This window comes from Gorilla gorilla, chromosome 19, assembly GCF_029281585.2.
Source record: "Gorilla gorilla gorilla isolate KB3781 chromosome 19, NHGRI_mGorGor1-v2.1_pri, whole genome shotgun sequence".
Classification (NCBI taxonomy): Eukaryota; Metazoa; Chordata; class Mammalia; order Primates; family Hominidae; genus Gorilla; species Gorilla gorilla.
This window is the reverse complement of record NC_073243.2, coordinates 44557681-44579338: the sequence shown is the minus strand read 5'-3', so window position 1 is coordinate 44579338 and position 21658 is coordinate 44557681. Positions and strand designations below refer to the sequence as shown.

General features: G+C 36.3%; 2 protein-coding genes across 9 annotated transcripts in view; one reads left to right on the top strand and one right to left on the bottom strand.

Moving 5' to 3' along the window:
• TRAPPC13 (trafficking protein particle complex subunit 13) overlaps nucleotides 1-12686 on the top strand; it is a 41232-nt gene extending 28546 nt beyond the window's left edge. The window contains exons 8-13 of one of the 4 annotated variants that reach the window (XM_019013271.4): nucleotides 2261-2278; nucleotides 4992-5125; nucleotides 7311-7509; nucleotides 8663-8763; nucleotides 10847-10994; nucleotides 11116-12686. In XM_019013271.4, coding sequence (XP_018868816.1) covers nucleotides 2261-2278; nucleotides 4992-5125; nucleotides 7311-7509; nucleotides 8663-8763; nucleotides 10847-10994; nucleotides 11116-11223 — 708 coding nt within the window. In that variant the 3' untranslated portion in view covers nucleotides 11224-12686. Of the gene's footprint in view, nucleotides 1-2260; nucleotides 2279-4991; nucleotides 5126-7310; nucleotides 7510-8662; nucleotides 8764-10843; nucleotides 10995-11115 lie in introns of all 4 variants that reach the window. The other 3 variants (XM_019013270.4, XM_019013273.4, XM_019013272.4) reach the window with 3 other exon arrangements.
• The window catches only part of SGTB (small glutamine rich tetratricopeptide repeat co-chaperone beta), a 58363-nt gene continuing 49244 nt past the window's right edge, over nucleotides 12540-21658 (bottom strand). For all 5 annotated transcript variants that reach the window (XM_019013275.4, XM_063700721.1, XM_019013276.3 and 2 more), the window contains 3 exons: nucleotides 18865-18902; nucleotides 18534-18617; nucleotides 12540-16980 (listed from right to left, as the gene is read on the bottom strand). In XM_019013275.4, coding sequence (XP_018868820.1) covers nucleotides 16869-16980; nucleotides 18534-18617; nucleotides 18865-18902 — 234 coding nt within the window. In that variant the 3' untranslated portion in view covers nucleotides 12540-16868. The remainder of the gene's footprint in view (nucleotides 16981-18533; nucleotides 18618-18864; nucleotides 18903-21658) is intronic.

Below are 21658 nucleotides of genomic sequence, written 5' to 3'. Positions count from 1 at the left end.
CACATGGCAAATTCGATATTTATTTTTACCATCCACAATCTGAATTTTTACTCAGTAAAATTTATACTATAACTAGGATTTCTAAGATGTCAAAGTTAAGGAACCTAACCTGCAGCAAAGACCTATTAGGAGAAAAGAAAAAATGCATATAATAACAAAACTACCTAGAATGGAATACAGTGAGAATGATACGAAAAGATGTGCTGCAAGAGCTCTCGGGAATGTGATCTTGGAGTAGTTTAAAGAAGCTTTATGGAAGAGAAGGAAAACTGGATTGGAGTCTTAAAGGAATGCAGGCTGGAAACAAGTGTCAGAGCAGTGAAGGCATTCAAGCAGGGTTACAAATGGACATGAAGTATCAAGTACATAGGAAAGAGCATACCTATTTGACGAGAGGGAAAAGCATCATCAAGAAGATTACTAGATGTTTACAAAGTTGATGTTTCTTTTGTGGGGGATAGGTGAGTTGGAGTAATACGCATTTATTCCCTCTTTTTTGTTATTAATAGCATACTGTTGATTAATTACAGTATAGCTAGTCAGCATGGTGAGATTTAAATAGTCTAATTTTTGCTGGAAAAGATTTCATTTATAGTATGAGGGGAAAATGTTAACTATTCTGTTAGAAAATTAATTTAAAATAGGGCAATAGGTGGGTTATTTTCTGTAACTGGCTCCTAGGAGTCACATATTCAGCTATTTTAGGTTTTCTTCATTAAAAATATGGTAGTACACTAAGATACCTGTAAATTAGTTTTATAACGCTAATATTCAGAGTGATTTGTGAATAATTTTAAAAATTGCTAGTTTTTCTGTAAACATTATAGAAGTGACATGCTCTCCATAAAGAAATAAAAATTCACAATTCCACCACACCAATTGATTTTTCATTATACATACTCTTTTGCAGTCTTTATTCACTTATATATAATATTCTATTTTTATAATCACGACAATTTTGTTTGCTTCCTTTGTCAGTTAACATTATATGTTGACATAATCTTTAAATCTTGCTAACAAACTTCAATCAAAATAATTTCAGTAATATTCTGAACTTTTGAAAATAGATCTCACTTTAAAAATCAGGAGTGAACAAATAGCATTTTGGGTCTCTCTAAGATACTTAATATCACCTATTAGACAAACAAATACTGTTCAGCCACTAGCATGAGGCAGATTATGTTGACCTCAACCAGGAATTTCAGGTAGATTGTAGGAGTTAATAAACCACAGTAATATCAGTAAGTGATGCTTATTGCTCTGTGCTGTAGTCCTTTTACAGTTAATATTATTGGCCCCACATCTGTCTCGAACATATATTTTGATACTGTTTCTAATAATGCTGTAATATGTGAATCACCTAAAGGAAAACAAGTTCATGAGAAACTTTGTTATAGTCTTCTAAGATAGAAAAGCCTTGCAGGCAGCTTGGTGAGACTAGAAGCTAGGATTCAAACATTTGGTCACCTGCCAGGTACCGAAGAGAAATATAAACAGAACATCTTCCCAATTCTCAAGGGACCTGCATCCAGTAGAGGAGACTGACATGATGCAACTATAATGTAAGCCCCTCCCACTCATATAACCCAAATCGTGAAGTAACATATCCTGGGTACCTAGAGAGGTGAAAAATGATTTCCAGCTATGCATTTGATGGAGGTGACATTTGAGATTGCTCTTAATAAAACATTGAAGAAATATATAAGAAAAAAAGGCTAACTATGAAATCTACTAAGAAGAAGAGAATTCTCAATTTTTTCAAGTGGTTCAGCCCTACATTCCCTGAAGTGATCAACGGAACTCTAATTGCCCAAGATATTCCTTAAAAAGAGGATTCCATTATTACATAAATTTAAGAGAAGGTATACGGTGTATATCTATTGTGAATGTGGAGGATAGTATATATTCATCCTAAATTATCTATGAAGAATTGCAATGTTGGTAAAGAATTATAGAACTATAAAGTCATGGGGTATACCTCTCTGCTCCAAAATGTGCCCTTAACAGTTTGCTACTGTTGAGTATTCAGCCATAGGGTTCTTCTCTATTCCATTGTCATTTAACCTTAGCAGTTTCACCTTTTTAGAAAAATGGTTTGTCATATTTCTTTATGTTGCTTCCTGTTTACTTTCTTATTTACTAATGCTGTCTTGTTTAGTAATTTAAAAAATGCAGAAATGCATTTTATTTTAAAGTAATTCTTTTTTCTTTAACATTTAACTCTGATTTTTCTAATTATTCTTTTTTATTTTTCCATTAGAGTGACCTCAGTTCTGTGGTAATTTGATTTTTTATTATAAATTTTTATACTTTTCTTACTCACCACTTTTTGACTCTGCCTAATTAATCTCTCTTTACAAAACATAGTGGAAAAACAGTTAGTTGTGAATACCACCTATGTGACTTCAGAAAGATTATATATAATTTTATGTACTTTTTAATTATATCAATTTTCTATTCCGTGGGGGAAAATTAGCTCAAAAGTTAAATTGTCATACTGAAACAATTCTCATTTTCAGTGTTTCTTCTTTAGATTTTTTTTTTAAAGAGGTATGTTACCTTGTGTCAAATGGCCTTGTGATTTTCATCATCTTACTGTAAAATACCCGATTATCCTAGCCTTCAGTTCTTTGAGTAGACTGTATAATCGAAATTCATTTTCAGATGCACAGTGGTTTTAGTTTTAAGTCTGGGTCAGGTAATGATGGCCGCTTGACAAAATGAAACAGAAGAAAAGCAAATTTTCCCAACTTGGCTAAAATTTTATTTTCAAAGTTATATTTACAATAAGCAGCATTTGCTTATATCACATTACATATGTAATAACATCAATGCCTTAGCACTGAATTCTTAATTTTTAAAATATCAAATTGCTTTACACTAACTGTTCAAACTAACTTGATTTTCCATTATGCTGCTTGTTTTTCTTTCGTTTTATCTAAGCTCTTCCTAAATTTATGCAGAAAATTGCAGTTTTTAAATTGAAATGCGGGTCTGTGGTTATTTTTTTAAAAGCAATGGATTGATGGGATATATGTACTTTTTTTTAGAACCAGTAACCAAAAAATGCCATTAAATGATGCATTTTTTTAAACTGATAAATCATTTTATTTCTATTTTCATTTGAACACATGTCCCAAAAACTAAATAATCTGTTTTATTTTAGATAATAGTACATTATATTATAACTTAATCATTATATTTTTGCAAATGATTTTCATTTTCTTGGTGTTAGTGTTTAAAAAGCTCAGCCAGGCGCGGTGGCTCATGCCTGTAATCTCAGCACTTTGGGAGGCCGAGGCGAGCGGATCATGAGGTCAGGAGTTTGAGACCAGCCTGGCCAACATGGTGAAACCTCATCTCTATAAAAAATACAAAAATTAGCCAGGCATGGTGGCACTTGCCCGTAATCCCAGTTACTTGAGAGGCTGAGGCAGGAGAATCACTTGAACTCAGGAGGCAGAGGTTGCAGTGAGCTGAGATCACACAACTGCACTCCAGCCTGGGTGACAGAGTGAAACTTCGTCTCAAAATAAATAAAAATACAAAAATTTAGCTGGGCATGGTGGCACTGCCTGTAGTCCCAGCTACTAGGGAGGCTGAGGCAGGAGAATCGCTTGAACCTGGGAGGTGGAGGTTGCAGTGAGAGGAGATCTTGCCACTGCACTCTACTCTGGGCAACAGAGCAAGACTCCATCTTGTGGGGGTGGGGGGAAGCTCATAGGCCAGGCACAGTGGCTCACACCTCTAATCCCAGCACTTTGGGAGGCCGAGGTGGGTGGATCACTTGAGGTCAGGAGTTCTAGACCAGCCTGGCCAACATGGTGAAACCCTGTCTCTACTAAAAATACAAAAATTAGCTCAGTATGATATTGCGTGCCTATAATCCCAGCTACTCGGGAGGCTGAGGCAGGAGAATCCCTTGAACCCGGGAGGCGGAGGTTGCAGTGTATCAAGATCACGCCACCATGCTCCAGCCTGGGTGACAGAATGAGACTCTGTCTCAAAAAAATAAAAAGCTCTTAAGTGGCAAATTTTTCTGGTCATAGTTGATTTTATGTTGTTTATGTGTAGTAAACATATTACTATGAAACTTTTGAAAAAAATTATTGAATACCCTTAGTGTATCATTTTTTATGTAGGTTTGTTTCAAAGATAAATCAAGTTAGTCTGTTATCCTTCAATTACATGAAGGAAAATAATAACCAAATAGCATAAAATAATGTTTAGCATAATTAGGGGAATTAATTTATCTAAATTTATCTAATTATCTAATTTATCTAATTATTAAAATTACCTACTGGCAAATATTGCTGAATAGCATCAGCTTTAAAATCTGTCACTGAGGCTACAAAATACCTTTTGCCTGATTTAAAAGCTCTGTGATGGTGAAGTATAATCCACATATTCTTTTTTTAGCCCTCAATATACATTTAAAATGAACTAAGAAATCACTAATGACCACTCGCAAATTGCTGTAATTTAAAAAGTTAAATCCTTCAAGATTACAAAATAGATTATTCATAGTATTAGTGGTCACTACACTATCTAAATTGACATTAATATGACAATCAAAGTTATACTGCCATATTATAATGAAGACTTAATTATCAACGTAATACTGAAATTATAGGAGCATAGGTATATTCATCATACTAAAGCACATTTTAATATTTTAATACCTAAGGAAAAGAAAGAGTATTTGTAAATGAAATTCCAGTTAAGTATTTTGGGATGTTAAGACAAAATATAGTTATCCTCCATCCATTGTTTGACAAGGTCTCAGTTGACTAACACTTGACTTTGCCCCTGTTAATTATGATAGGGTGAAGATTTCTTTTCTTGCATTAATTGTGGTAACTTTGATTTGCAGGCATGAACTAATCACATTTGTGGTTAATATTTTTTCTTCATATAGATAAGATATTTTTGTTGAGATAAATATTTTAAATGCCGCCACACTTTGGTGGATATTTTTTTCATATCCTCAGACTGATGAAGTATTTCTGGAAGCCCAGATTCAGAATATGACAACCTCACCTATGTTTATGGAGAAAGTTTCACTGGAGCCATCTATTATGTACAATGTAACAGAATTAAATTCAGTCAGCCAAGCTGGAGAATGGTAAATATTAATTATGAAGTCTTTATCCTTGTTTTGAAAGATACATGCTTTTCTAAACATCCATTGCTCTTCAGTGGGTTTTTTTAATTAATAGACTTTTTTTAAAGAATTTGAGGTTCATAGAAAAATTCATGAGAAAGTAGAGTTTCCACATACCCTCTTCCACTCCTCACAGTTTCTCTTGTTATTTACATCTTGTTTTTTATTTTATTTTTATTTTTATTTATTTATTTATTTATTTTTTGAAAGAGTCCAGCTCTATGCAGTGGCATGATCTTGATCTAGGCTCACTGTAACCTCCACCTCCCAGGTTCAAGCAATTTTGGTGCATCAGCCTCCCAAGCTGCTGGGATTACAGGTGCATGCCACCACGCTTGGTTAATTTTTTATTTTTAGTAGAGATGGGGTTTCACCACATTGGCCAGGCTGGTCTTCAGCTTCTGACCTCAAGCGATCTGCCCGCCTTATCCTCCCAAAGTGCTGTCCTTACAGGCGTGAGCCACTGTGCCTGGCCTACATCTTGTTTTAATGTGGTACATTTACTACAATTGATGAAACGATACTGACACTGATTACTAATTAATGTCTATAATTTACATTAGAATTCACACTTTTTGTTGTATGTTTTATTGTTTTTGGTTTTTGGTTTGTTTTGTTTTAAGAGACAGGTCTCATTAATGTTGCCCAGGCTGAAGTCAAATTTCTGGACTCAAACGATCTCCCAAGTATCTGGGACTATAGGCAAGCACTGTAGGTTTTGACAAATATATAACATATATCCACCATTACTATATTATGCAAAATAGTTTCACTTTCCAAAAACTCTCCTGTGCTCCATCTTCATCCCTCCATTACATAAAAATAAAGATCCTAGCCCTTTTAATTTCATGTTTTACTATTCAAAGCATTTGGTCTTTTAAGTATCATAAAAATCCAGTGAGGTAAATATGAATCCTATCATTGCTATCCTGCAAATGATAAAATGGAGGAATGTGAAGGAATGGTAGAGAAGTTAAAAAGAGTAAGGGTGAATGTGGGTTTAAAAAAAGAAATACTCTCTCAACATCAAAAGAAAAGGACATAGGAATAGATGGTTTAATATTTTGTGAAAAGGAAATACATACACCTTTCCACAGCTAATTTAAAAGAGGAAGAATAAATGTAAGGTTGACAATAATACAGATAAGAAAGTAATAGGCTGGGTGTGGTGGCTCATGCCTGTAATCCTAACCCTTTGGAAGGCTGAGGCCAGAGGATCGCTTGAAGCCGTGAGTTCTAGACCAACCTGGGCAACTTGGCATTTTTTTTATTTAGCTGGGCATGGTGGTACACTCCTGCATTCCTAGCTCCTTGGGAGAGAGGCAGGAAAATCGCTTGAGTCCACAAGTTCAAGGCTGCAGTGAGCCATGATTGCACCACTGTACTCCAGCCTGGTGACAGCGAGAGACCCTGTATTTTAAACAAAAAAAAAAAAAAAAAAAAGAAGAAGAAGAAGGTAATAGCTTGGGATAGCATCTGAATTTCTTAATTAGGAATGAAAAGTTTGCTTTTATATTCTTAGGTTGGTTACACACAGAAAAGTTCATGGCCTCTTTCATCCTCACTGAGGAAAACAATTTTCCATTCTTTTCTAGATGTTTTAGTTCATTTTGAAAATTAGTTTAGAATGGTATGTCTCTTATTATTCTAAACTCTTATCTTTGATAATTTTAGAGAAAAGAGACAGGATACTTAAGGTTCTGGTTTCTGTTGCACTTTTCAGTTAATTGATACATGTTCAATTTTATAAGTAATATATTACATTCTATTATAAAGAACCTCCTTGAACCCAGAAGTTAGAAGTTACAGTGAGCTATGATCATACCACTGTACTCCAGCCTGGGTGACAGAGCAAGACCCTGTCTCTTAAAATTATTTAAAAAAAAAAAAAAAGGGACCCCCACCTTTCGGGGTCCAATTACTATAAAGAACCTCAAGATTTTCGATATCAACTAAAAAAATGAAGGAAAAATGAATCATTGCAGTATACGTTCTTTTTATTTGTATTGAAATCGCTAACATGTTCTGTTGTTGATCTTTGGAGGGTACATCATCCAGTTCCTATCCAAAGGAACAATCACAGCCATGGTTTTTCTTTTAAAAGATGATAGAGAATTTTCTCCATCTCTGTCTCCACCCCTCTCAGTGTGTCTACGTTTGGGTCAAGAGCATATTTGCAACCAATGGATACACGCCAGTACTTATACTGCCTAAAGCCAAAGAATGAATTTGCAGAAAAAGCAGGCATCATTAAGGGAGTAACAGTAATTGGAAAATTGGATATAGTATGGAAAACAAATCTAGGTGAAAGGGGAAGGTTACAGACCAGCCAACTTCAAAGAATGGTGAGTCTGGAAAAAACTTCGCTGGGGTTTTGGTGTGTGAGAGACAGGTAGTTAGAACAACTTAATTTTTTCTACATCCAGCAGTAAAAAATTGGAGCACTATAAAAGGCATTACTACTACTGGAGAAGAAAAGATTAATAGTTTCACTGATAGGTAGGTCGAAGACTGGTGTTGCCATGAATGAAAAATGGTCAAATGTTAATTTATCCTTAATACATGTGTTCTTTATCAAACAGAAATTAAAATAACTGTTTATTAAGTGTCTCTCCTTTGGTAACACATGCTCACTCTTCTTCTGATTTCCAAACACATTAAGGTTTTCTATTTTGCAATGTCCTGAAACTCTTGGACTTACTTCATTCACCTACTCAGTTCCTACCATTTTTAAGATGTTAAAAATCTGAGGCATCTCCTCAGAAGGTGAGTTCTACTAAAGTTATCTTATAAGCATTGGTTGCATATTTTACCTAATTTCTTCTCTGAGAGTAGGGATAGCTACCAGGCTTCTTTTTCTTATGCTTGTAAGAATATACGACAGGATTCTCCTCCCTTTATGCTGAATATTACCTGTTTTGACATATTCCAAATTTTACTTTTCTTTCCACTGTTTGAGGCAATAATTTTAAAAAAATGATGATGATGGTTCCTGGGCCCACTTAAATATAGCCGTTAGTTATTTTTCTGCCATGGCCTGTTCCAAGCCTTCGTGTTGTTATAATCCATCCTCATCTGTGCATCTCGTAAAAAGTCATGATTTTCTTCCTGGCTCCTTTCAACATCATCCCCCTCTTTCTTTAGAAAATAACTTTACCTATTTAGAGTTACAGACATAGAAGCTACAGCATCTGGAAAGTGTCCCTTCAACTCCCTGAAATTTCTTTACTGACTACTTACCTGTGAGATTCATCTTAACTCTACTGAACATGGAATAATTATATAACAAAAACAGTCCAGGTCTGCCGGGCTATTCCACAGGCAGTAGCTGCAAAAGAACTTAAAATGAGAGACAAGTAAAGTGAATCAGAAGTATTTTCTTAGAACATCAGCTTGGAAACCCAACAGCTCTTGAGTAAATGTGCTGCTGTGGTGCCTTCATTAAAATGGAAAGGTTTTGTGATAGATATACATTAACTGTGTTGCTTGTTTTCTTAGGCTCCAGGTTATGGAGATGTTAGGTTGTCTTTGGAGGCAATACCAGATACCGTAAACCTTGAAGAACCTTTTCATATTACCTGTAAAATAACAAACTGCAGGTAATGCCACTGTTTGTAGATGGATGTCCTTTCTACCTCACCTGCCTAGAAGATAATTTTAAAATCTTTTTGTTACTATCTCCTTTTAAGTTTTCTTGACATACAGCCTTCTCTGATGTTGATATTGAGTACTGTAAAATTCTTCATCTGGTAGCAGTATAATTACATATTTTAAGGGCCTATTGTATTATGCATCTTCTGTATTTTATTTCATTCATTTGTCACACCCTATGAGGTAGGTATTCATTGTTTATACTTCCTTCACCAAAACATGAACTAATAGGTTCTTATGTATTAATATATTATGAATTGAAGTAGCAAGATTTTTTGAGGCATGCTTGTACTTGAGCTGTATCTTGAGTATTAAGAAACCAAACATTGCTTATGGATTTAATGTAAGGGGAAATCATTGATTCGAAAGCTGGGTTTTGACAGTAAAAAGAGAGCATAATCTGAACTGTCAGGAAGCAAAGAGCACAGGGCTTTGAAACCAGAAAAAAATAGAATTAAGTTCCAGTCCTATGCCCTCTGCTCCTACTTGTATTACCACTTGGTTTGTATTATTATTTGGGGTATTTTGATAATATTGCAGTGATGAATCCCAGTCCTCTTAGTGTGAATGTATAATCCTTTTAATTCCATATTTATTCTTTTTGGTATTAGAAAGATAGGAAATATTTATCCTTCAAAATTACAGAAATACCCACTTCCTCTATGAAGCTACCTAGACTTTCCAAAGCACAGGTATTCATGCCTTCTCTATCATAGAAAATTTTAACTTAGTTTTTTAGTGACACTCATATATTGTGTATTTAGTGACACTCATATATTACTGTAAGTATTAGTCTCTTTCTCACTGGACTGGAATTATTCAAGAGAAGGGACATGGCCTTACTCAGTGTCTGCCACATCGTGAGCTCAGTAAACAACAATACAGGGCGAAGACCCTGTGCTTATAGGGTGTTACAGGGTGTTGGGGAATTTTTGGGTTTTTTTTTTAAGTTTTTTCAGCAAATCAGTTTATTGACCAGCTCACAAGTGTTATTTTTTTCAAAAGTTAACTTCTCTTGGTGTTCACTTTAACTTTTGGTGATTCAAACAAGTTTTCTAAAAAGCACATGTCTCTTAGATCTTTAGTTTCCTCTCTGTATAAATGTCATTCCCTGCCCCTACACACCAGGGACATGCACAGACACATGCACACAACATATATAAGTCTTACTGGATTTTTGTGAAATTAACAGTATTCATGTAGTGCATCTACCTTGGTCTCTGGCACATAGTAGCCATCTCAAATGCTTGTTAGGGAGATTCAGGCATATGCAAGTTAATATTATAAAGTCAATATGTCTAAAAAAAATAAAATTTAAATAAGCAATTTAAAATTTGGAGCCAAGTATAAGAATAAACAGCTAAAAGCCATAAGTAGCTGTGAATGGTGGTAGGAGACTATTTTTCATTATGAGCCTTTTGGTTATTTAAAGAAGAACAATGTGCATACTTTCATTAAAAGTTTTTTTAACTTATTTAAGCTGAACTGGTGATATCTATTATAAGCAGAAGTAGTCTTTTCTTGGTAAATAATCCAGTTAGCAAACCTGAATAGTATTTATGTCTTATGAATCCTGCCAGTTGTTTCCCAAGTTATGGTAAAGTAACATAGATTAGATATCAAAAGGACTAGACCAGAATCAGTTGTTTTCTTCTTTTCCTGTAGAGTACCTAACAGAAATAGTGAGAATATATGGCAACAAGATTAGACACAAATGTGTGGAAGTCTCCCAGAAAAATGGCAGCACCAGATCAGCACCAGGAGGGCAGTGTTGAGTAATAGAACCAGAAGGCCAACATCCAGACAGGCAGATTGGTCTGAGGCCATTTTAAGTGCTAGAAGGTGTGACTTCCTTTCATCTTCCTGGTTCTATCTTAAGTGACATAAAAAATGTTATAATAGCTTTTCTCTTTCTGGTTTTTATTCTCCTGGATATGGAGAAAACAAGTTTACCGTCACTAGTAGAAATATTGCAGTACCTCTTTGTGAAATGAACAAGATTTATTCCTATTATTCTGATTCCTCCAGCAGTGAAAGGACTATGGATCTGGTTTTGGAAATGTGCAATACCAATTCCATCCACTGGTGTGGAATTTCAGGAAGACAGCTGGGAAAGCTGCATCCAAGTTCTTCGCTCTGTCTTGCCCTTACTCTGCTTTCTTCAGTACAGGGACTGCAGGTATGCTGTCTTTTCAAAAATTCCAATATTTGGGTGCTGTTAACTTACAAGTCATTTGTGATGTCTGTATTTCCTCTGAATGAATGAAAACTTAGACTCATCTCTCTCTCTCTCTCAATAGAGCATCTCTGGCTTAAGACTAACAGACACATTCTTAAAGAGAACGTATGAATATGATGACATCGCACAAGTCTGTGTGGTATCTTCTGCCATTAAAGTGGAAAGCTGAAGGAAACTTCCAATGTTAGGCTTTTCATTTAGTTTCACAGAACTGCTCTTTTTGTCACCTTTGTAAAATGATGACGTCAACAACGAAGTAAATGTTACTTAAATTTTCTTTCCTGTAAAATGGTTAAAATATTAAATATTAGTTTTGAAGAGATCTGATTTTATCTTGTAATTTATGTTTGAAATGAACATGTGTATATTTTCTACACCTATTATTTAATTTCATTTCATTTTAGATGACCATTGGACTTTGTTCTCCAAAAGCTGTGTATCTGAGACCATTTGTCCCTAGCAAGTATCTAGAACACGAGTCAGCACACTTTTTATGTAAGGTACAAGATACTAAATATTTTAGGCTTTGCAGGCCGTAAGGTTTCTGTCACAAATACTGAACTCTGCCATTGTACTTCAAGAGCAGCCAGTAGGCAAAAAAAGTACAGTGGTGTACACAAAAAGAAGCAGTTGGACTCGGGAAGCTGAGGCAGGAGAATCACTTGAACCGGGGAGGCAGAAGTTGCAGTTAAGCCGAGATCATGCTACTGCACTCTAGCCTGAGCGACAGAGTGAGACTCTGTCTCAAAAAAAAAGAGGCAGCTGGGCAGATTTGGCCTGCAGGGTATAGTTGGCTGACCTCAATCTAGAAGATATAGAGTTGTTTCTTAGAACTTTGTAATATTTTGGTTAGAAATATTTCAGTTAACTCCAGTTTTTTTCCTAGCTATTCGGTCAGCAGAAAAAGTTTGCTTAAAACAAAGGGGGTAGTCCTCTTATAACCTGATACTTGTTAACACAGTATAAGCTTTCTAGTTGTTTTCAAAATTACTGTAATGGTTTGTGTCTGTATTTGTATATTATACCTACAAACATACATATCTTTCAGCTACTGAACACATCAGAATTGGTTTTACTTTTTAGGTTGTTGATTTTTTTAAATTAACTATTAACTAAGAATAATACTTATTTTCTAATTATAAGCCAAAAACTCCTGGGTTTTTTTCTCATTGATTAAGCCACTTATTTTTATAAGGTATATTTAAATAATTCCCATCTTCTGATATGATTTTAAACTCTAAATCATGTGTTACTGTTACAAAACTTTCTCTCTCCATGTAATCACACTTAGTTATGAGCAAAGCAGTGAGAAAGTTGAGGTGATAAACAACTTTGCAGCATTAATGTAACAAAAAGTTTCAGTATTTGTCAGGAAAACAAAAGCTTAGGCTGTTAAATAAAAGCTATTCTATTTTGGTAAGTTGAAATTCAAGAATGTATATATAATTTCTTAAATGTAAGAGTGCATTAAATCAAATACAAAAATTGGTTTTTCAATGCATCATTATTTATTGCCATAACAAATTGTTTGGTCCAAAATGAAAGCTATATTCAGAAGGTTTGCACCTCAAAATTGAGTACTAATTAATGAAATGTCTGTACAAAATAAAGTGCAAGCAGTGTAAAATTGAAGTCTGTCTTTGTTTCAAAATGATTAAGATTGATTAAATGATGAAATAATATTTTATAGCCACTGCATTGGATACTTGGATTGTTTTTCAAGCATCTTCTTATGACTGAATCTTCTGTTTCATTCTGTTTTAAATCTAAAAAGTAACATGATGGTCACTTGGAATCTGCTCTATATTTTAATTATAGTCTCTTCTGTTTATAAACAATAACTTAGACACATATTTTTCATAGTTTTAAGTAAAGATTAAATAATGCCATCTTAGAAAGGATCTGTTTAACCTATATTATAAAAGTTAGATACACAATTTGGTACATTAAATGAAAATGTCATTTGCATATATAGAACCTGTTCTGTTTTACACAGTATCATAATAGCTACAGCTACTACAAGAAATATGGTTAATGGAAGTCAAACATTTAGTACGATGCTTAAAGAGTTGCTTTAATAATGCCCTCTTATTTTTCTAGTTAGATAGCAACTATATTTCCCAGACAAGCAAGAAAATATATGGGGCATTTTTTATAAATTTAAAAGTAGCTAGCACAATCCAACCACGCAAAATTTTTTTGAAATAGCTTGCAATGCTATGATTCCAAAGTGATCAAGGTACTTGAAGAGCAAAAATGGCTTGAATAGAATGGAAATGTAGGTAAGTGGACAGATAGCATCTATATTGAATTTGTTACAGGTGGTATATTAGCAAAGAAATAGAAAAATGAAATGGAAGAAATATACCAATTCCCATTATTTCATGTAAAAAGAATGGCTAATTTAACTACAGATGATAGCACATGAAGACACTGTTTTAAAGTTTTTTTTCTTATAGTATCTTTGTCTGGGTAATACTGGTCAAATAAAATGAGTTGGGAAGTATTTCCTCCTCTTCTGTTTCCTGGAAGAGATTGTTTAGAATTGATATTATTTCTCCCTTAAGTGTTTGGTAAAATTCATCACGGAAGTTATCTGGGCCTGTAGTTTTCTTTACTGTAAGGTTTTTAACTTAACAACAAACTCAATTTCCTTAATAAATATGGTTCTGTTTAGGTTATCTGTTTCTACAGTGAGCTTTCTAGTTTGTATCCTATAGGGAATCTGTTTCATCTAAGTTGTTAAATATACAATCCTTGAGTTGGTCATGGTGTTTTCTAGTTAGCCTTTTAATACCTATAGTGTCTGTAGTGTATTCCCTCTTTCATTTCTGACACTGAATTTGTATCTTCTGTTTTTCTAGGCAGTCAGCTAGAAGCTTATCTTATTGCTCTAAAAGCATTTTTAATGCACTCAAGATAGTTATGCTAGAAACTTTAACTTCTTATTCAACACTGAATATGAGTGACTAATTTTTAATTAAGGATCTATTTTGCTTTTTATATCACAGTAGTGACTTCTATGTGTTAGTAGTAGTACTTCGTTCTGTGTAATACTGGAATACTAGGAGTTCATTCTAACTTAATGAAAATCAAAGTTGGCTTAGATGGAATATGAATTTAACTTCTGAGGGCCGAAGACTTAAATTGTGCTCTTTTTAAATTCTGCAGAACTATATATCTTCATACAGATCTTCGTTGTAGCTTTAGCCCAGGTGCTTAGGTGTTTGCAGGTCTGAGAAACCTCTAACCTAGTGTTCCTCTAAATTAGAGTCCTTGGATCCGTATCAAAACCACCTAGTGTACTGTTTAAAAAATGGCCATTCCTAGGCCTTATTACAGGACCTACTGTATCAGAATTGAACACGTGGCCCTGAATCTGCATCTTTAATGAATTATCCAGGTGATTCTTACAATGAAGTTATAGAACTACTGTTCTAATGTCACAAAGGAGAAAGAGAAAAGTTGGATTTTAAACTTCAAGATACAAAATAATCAGTCTCTTAGTCTCTTTTTCTTTTCTTTTTTTCTTTTTTTTTGAGATGGAGTCTTGCTCTGTCACCCAGGCTGGAGTGCAGTGGCGTAATCTTGGCTCACTGCAACCTCTGCCTCTCAGGTTCGAGCAATTCTCATGCTTCAGCCTCCCAAGTAGCTGGGACTACGGGTGCCCGCGACCAAGCCAGGCTAATTTTTGTATTTTCAGTAGAGGTGGGTTTCACCATGTTGGCCAGGCTGGTCTCAAACTCCTGACCTCAGGTGATCCCCCCTGCCTTGGCCTCCCAAAGTGCTGGGATTACAGGCATGAGCCACAGCGCCCGGCCAATTAGTCTTTTGATAAGGGTTCTATAAGGCCTAATCATCTGCATTATTACTCATTTAATTGTATATTACTTCCTGGCCAGGCACAGTGGCTCACACCTCTAATCCCAGCACTTTGAGGGGCCAAGATGGGCAGATCACTTGAGGTCAGGAGTTCGAGACCAGCCTGGCCAATACGGTGGAACTCTCTCCATTAAAAACAAAAATTAGCGGCCAGGCACGGTGGCTCACGCCTGTAATCCCAGCATTTGGGAGGCCAAGGCAGGCGGATCACAAGGTCAAGAGATTGAGACAATCCTGGCCAACATGGTGAAACCCCGTCTCTACTAAAAATACAAAAATTAGCTGGGCATGGTGACACGTGCCTGTAATCCCAGCTACTCGGGAGGCTGAGGCAGGAGAATCACTTGAACCCGGGAGGCAGAGGTTGCAGTGAGCCGAGATTGCGCCACTGCACTCCAGCCTGGCGACAGAGAGAGACTCCATCTCAAGAAAAAAAAAAAAAAAATTAGCTGGGCATGGTGGTGGGCACCTGTAATCCCAGCTACTTGGGAGCTTAAGGCTCGAGAATCACTTGAATCCAGGAGGTGGAGGTTGCAGTGAGCTGACACTGCAACACCACTCCAGCCTGGCAAAAGAGTAAGACTCCATCTCAAAAAAACCCCACAAAATTTATATTACTTCCTTTTTCAGTTTTCCCTCGTAAAACTTGTGAAGTCATTACATGTCAGCACCAATTTCATTATTAATAAACAAAAAATATACTCTAGTTGGAATTAAACTCTCATCATCAATGTAGTTAGACCCATGCAATTAATACCTAATGCCCCTTTTCTCCACTAACTAATATGGCATCTAATTTATAATAAAATATTTTAAGTCTCCTGTTATATTTAAATTGCATCAAATTTAAATTATGTTAATTATAAGACTGGCATGCCAAGCCAAATTATCACAGAAGATTACATGAACAAGCAATGTTAGTGATAGATGCTTTTTGTTATCCATCAAATAATTACTAAGTTTTCTTTTTAAAAAAAATCAGTGTTTATGGGCACACAATTAAATACCATTTAGAAAATCCTTAACTTAGGACCAGGTCACTGGCGTAGTTAAAGTATATTTATATTTGATAGTTTCCAAGGTAAGGTTACCATTGGGGAAATTGTGATAATTAAGTCAAACAGTTGTACCACTGACCTAACCAGTACATTAAGGATTTCTAAATGTATCTTATTGTGTATTTAGCATAAGTGGCCATGCTAATGTTATCAATACCAAACTGCAGACAAGATTAGTTAAGAACTATGCAGAAAACCTGAGCATCCTACCTTTACTTTCTATATATTCGCATTACCAATTTTTTCTTTTCAAAACATCCCTTGCATCAAGTGCTACTTTCTAACAGCTCTTAAGATTCTCTGTTCACCAGAACAAGCAACATTAAAGATAACATTGGTTCCCATGTTATATATTCATTACTGATAGCACTTATCAAAGCTAAACCTAGATAATATTCCTTCTTTCCTGACATACTGCTCAGTGGCAAGTACACTTCTTCTCAACCAGCATAGGAAACCTTTCCTTTGGGTCATTTCCCTTCTCAAAAAACTTTGCTTAAGGGAAATTGGAGCTAAAGAGCTTACCAACAAATAGCCCTACTAGAGTTCAATAAATATACTTTGCTATTAAGTCTAATATACAAATATGATAGAAGTTTGAAAATGGAACCTTATCCCAGTGCTATATTGGCACTTAACATGGCTAGTGATCATTTCAAAAGGAGTCATGTTATGTTTTGAGTTTGTTTGTGATAAACCTATTGTCTAAACAGATTTATTCTTTAAGAATATACACAAGAGGTTTTCCTCCATTATTTTCACACATCAGATATGGTGTTTGGTTTTTTGAAGGAGGGAGGGGGTACTATCTACAACAAATACTTCATTCATAGCCATAAACCATTTGTATCTTGGGCTTGAGCCCCTGGTTAAATCAGGAATGCTCTTCAGCGCTGCTGCTGAATGATCTGCTCCGGATGTGATTTCTCAGTTGCTCTATAAGTTCAGGATTTTGTTGCTGTATCTGCTGAGCAAACTGCTGTCCCCTGTAATAAAGAGGCAATGTGGTTTGAATAGGGAATTGCCAGTCACATTTACCCATGCAAAAAGAACTGCAGAAAATGTGGGAGCTACCTAAAGGGGCTTTTTTCTATAAAAACAAGTTTTAGAGCCATGACTTTAGAATCTACAAGTTTACCAATGCCTCCATATAGCATTATTACAATGCAGTGTTCTTTATAAGAAACAAAACACCCATGCTAAAAAAAATAAGTACCTCAACTGGGTGAAATCTACTTCTCTAGTGCTAATGACAAAGAAGCAAAGGGTAAGAAGTATATGTTTTTATTGTATGTGCTCAAATATAATGCTTTTATACGCAAGTCTTAATAGTCTCATATAACACCCAGTTTGGGATGCTTTTGGAGGTCACCTAACCAGTAATTTTAAAAACACTAAGAAGTTTAACACAAATTGTAGTATGTGACCCTCTATTGCCAGTGTTAGATGTCATTATATGCCATTTAAAGGTCATTCTAAAAATGCAATATTCTAAGTGGATACACAGTTGTGCTGACAAACAACAAGTGGTACTGTGGCTTCATATAAAGTGTCCAGCGAGAGCATCAGACACAGATTCAAAAAGCAAAGTTGTCTTCGCCAATTTGATATAAGTGAAGGCAATGTGCTCAAGTAATGAGAAGATGCAAGTAGTTCCTCTAAGTGTTGACAGGCACTGAAAAAGTTTGAATAAAAATTTCCTGAATTGCCTGAACATTAAAGTATGTAACAAGTGATTTTAAACTATGTATGTGTACCTAAATTGATATATATTTTAAGAGGATATTTGACCTTCATCTGTGTCCCTGAGTAGTTTGAAGTCTGCTGAAAAACTTCCTGGATCTTCACTGGGAAAAAATGGGGGATTAATAGCTTTATATATACATGAGATCACAATTTATTTGGACATATGATTTTTACTGTTTGTCTCCATACCCTCAAAGTACCAGGTCACCAATCCTTGGGACACTCTGTAAGCAGAGATACAGTATTGATACCCCCACTTAAAAACCAAGGACCCTAATTTCATGCTGACAACACAATCAAGTAAAATTAGGCTGCAAATGAAAAGACTGAATGTGCTATGGGTTCCTTAGTAAGTCACTAACCTATACCTCAGTTTCTCTAGCCATTGGGTAGGGATATAAATTATCTACTTTTCTAATATCTGTCCCTCACCTGCCTTATTGAGATGGTGCCAAAAAAGAAAAGAAGAAAAAGATTCTGCTGGTACTTGAAAGTCCCAAAAAATAAAGCATAATGAACCGGGGGTGGGGGGCGGGGGGGGAAGCATAATAAACATGGTTCTTTTTCTCAACAGACAGGGCTGGCCAGACTATCTAGGTATGGATTCCTGCCCTGCAGTCTAAAAAGTGGTTGTAATTCATGAACTTCTTTCAGATTTAGTAACATTAAGGAGGCTAAAGTTACTAACGGTAAAAGATAAACATTTAAAAAGAAAGCCCTGACCCGTCACCATAGAGATAGGCTGTAAAACATAAAATACATCTTCACTATTTCTGTTTTAAATAATACTTACGCTTGGATGAGGCTTGACAGGTCAGTTAGGCCCCCAACTCCAGCAGCAGGTCCCCCAATGGCATTTGTCATCATTCCTGACATTCTAGAGTACACAAGAAATACATCACTGGGATTGGTATATATTCTTAACAAATAGGACAACTGGACGAGGAAAAGTTAATAAAATATACCCATGTTATACCAGAGGCTAGGCCAAATGTGTGTGGCTTTAAGCTCCAACTGACTGTCATTCAGAACAGTTTCATCATTTCTGAGCTGATGTGCTCAAATTAGGAGCCTGGCAAGTGGAAGGGTTGGGGAAGTGTAATAAGCTCTTTCTATATACTTACAGCTGTTGAACTTGAGGGTTCTGCATTAAACTTGCCGCCTGGAATTGAAAAACAGCACCTCCCATTAAAGGCAGTTAATATATAGGGATCTTTAACAAAGATTTTTTTTTAGAAGAATGAAAGCTAAATCATGTATGCACTAACATTTTGTAGAGTTTCAGTGTGCTATGCAAAGTAAAGGGGAATGTAAAAAGAGAGGAGGTACTAGAAAAAGTGGCATTAAGAAGACATGGTGAGGATAAAGAGATTACAAACAACACTATAAACTGAGGATGTTGACAGCAGTTTACTTACTACTGCTATCAGACCAATTAAGCCAAAAGGAAAAATAGGAACTTTAAAAGTATAGTTAAGGGATCTCCTACACTTGAGAAGGTCCATTCCAAATGAGCTTTTAAGAGATGTGACTTTGCTCCATGGGGCCCAGCAATTTCAATCCTTCCCATGCTTACAGTGGCACAAGGAATTATATTTACGTGCACACATACTTTTAAAACATTCTATTTTGAAAGCATCACATTTTTTCCCTCAAATTGGTAATGTCAACAATATTTATGTAAAATTTGAATTTAGTCTAAATCTTTGTAGACAATAGATTATATTCACAGACTCTCTATGAGGTGTTGGGAAAAGCCACCACTTGCTTATATTACCAGAAAGATCACTGACTGATTCGTAAGTAATTCAAAACTTTCCTCAAGTCCCAGTCAGGATTGGTGCCTCTGAGCCAACCCATAAGTGCTAAAGGCATTACACAGGAAAAGCAGGATGTATGAGCTATAAACATGAAATGCTGTGTTTTGCAATCCCTTTAAACTAGTTCTGCAACAGTAGTTCTTCCCCTTCTCCCAGAATCTAGGACCTAGAGGAAATTTAGAACAGATCTATGCTTTTCCAGTCACTTTTCAGTAAGCAATCCTCCTGTCACTTTAAGTTCTATAAAATGACCTCCAGCTCAGCAATTAATGTCTCAGTGTAACAATCAAATACATAAAGCTTCATTTATAGGTAAAACTTCTCCCTTCCTAGCATGGGCCTGCTACAGATTGACCGGTTGTAGTAGAAAAGAGGCACCATTGACTGCTCTGTTTCCTATATTAGCGGTCCCCGACCCCTGGGCCACAGACTGTTAGGAACCAGGCTGCACAGCAGCAGGTTAGTTTCCTATAGTAGTGGTCCCCAACCCCTGGGCCACAGACTGTTAGGAACCAGGCTGCACAGCAGCAGGTTAGCGGTGGGCGAGCAAGCATTACTGCCTGAGCTCTACCTCCCGTCAGATCAGCTGCAGCATTAGATTCTCATAGGAGCAAGAACCCTATTGTGAACTGCGCATGTGAAGGATCTAGGCTGAGTGCTCCTCAAGAGAATCTAACGCTTCTCTCCCCATCCTGCCCCTACCCCCTACACCCGGTATGGTCCATGGAAAAACTGTCTTCCATGGAACCAGTCCCTGTTACAAAAAGGTTGGGGACCGCTGTCCTATAGGGCTATTTTTTTTTTTTTTTTTTTGAGATGAAGTCTCACTCTGTCACCCAGGCTGGAGTACAATGGCATGACCTCAGCTCACTGCAACCTCTGCCTCCTGGAGTCAAGTGATTCTCCTGCCTCAGCCACCCAAGTAGCTGGGATTACAGGCATGCACCACCATGCCCAGCTAATTTTTGTATTTTTAGTAGAGACGGGGTTTCGCCAGTTTGGCCAGGCTGGTCTGGAACTCCTGACCTCAAGTGATCCACCCATCTTAGCCTCCCAAAGTGCTGGGATTACAGGTGTGAGCCACCACACCAAGGCCTATAGTGCTTCTTTATCCTGTAGTGCTTCCAGTCCTCTTCCCTCAGCTTGCTGATTTAGAGTTGTGGCCCTCCAGGTTGAGGGTTAAATGGAGGGAAAGGTGAAAGGAGCAGCAAAGTTCTTATTTGATGACTGGTATTATCTTACTAGTTTTGCATTGGTGCTTTTTGAGTTTGCAAGGTATTCAAAAACTACTGTGGTTCTCTTATGGGGTACTTTCTCGTGTTCTTCAGACACTTCTCCTTTCCCTAGGCCCCTGGAGATTTCTTATCTATTCTTTGAAAAGGGTAATTTACCCTCTGGATGGATGCTATGACTTTCCCTTCAGTCTTAGGTTCTTGGCAGTCCTCCAGAGATTCTCTGTGTTGGGATCCTGTCACACTTCCAGGAAAGCCTCTTGAACATATTCAGACACACTCTCTCACAATTGTGTGTGCTCACCTTGGTCCACAGGAAACACCTCTGCTCCACTCTCATCAGTACAGTAACTGCCCAAACCACACAGCTAATTCTGCCACTGGCTATCCAGTTGAACTATCAGGTAGAAAGTCTCTGTACCAGAAAAGCCCTTTCTCGTGAGGGCTTGAGATGAGAGCAAGCCTCCCTAATTCCTTCATATAGGGAGCCCTAAAACTCTAATAGCTCTCTCCAAAAATCATGTTTTAATTTCCATCAACCTGGCCTTTTTTATGAGTCACAAAACATGTTTTTTATCCCCATCTTTTGCAACTCCTACATGGTGGTCTCACACCTTATTTTGGTACATAGCAGCTTGGAGCCTAAGCCAAATCTGAAACTAAAAGAATTCCATTTTTCACATCTTGTTACAATGCCATAACCTGAGTCCTAGAATGGGTAACCACGCTTAAAAAAAAAAATGAAGTCACAAGATCTACAAAACATGTATTTGCTAGCATGGTAAGAAGGCTGAAATTTGATAAGGGAAAAATAAAAACTACCAGTTGCTAAAAAGACTTATCTCACTGGGAATGAGTCATCTGTG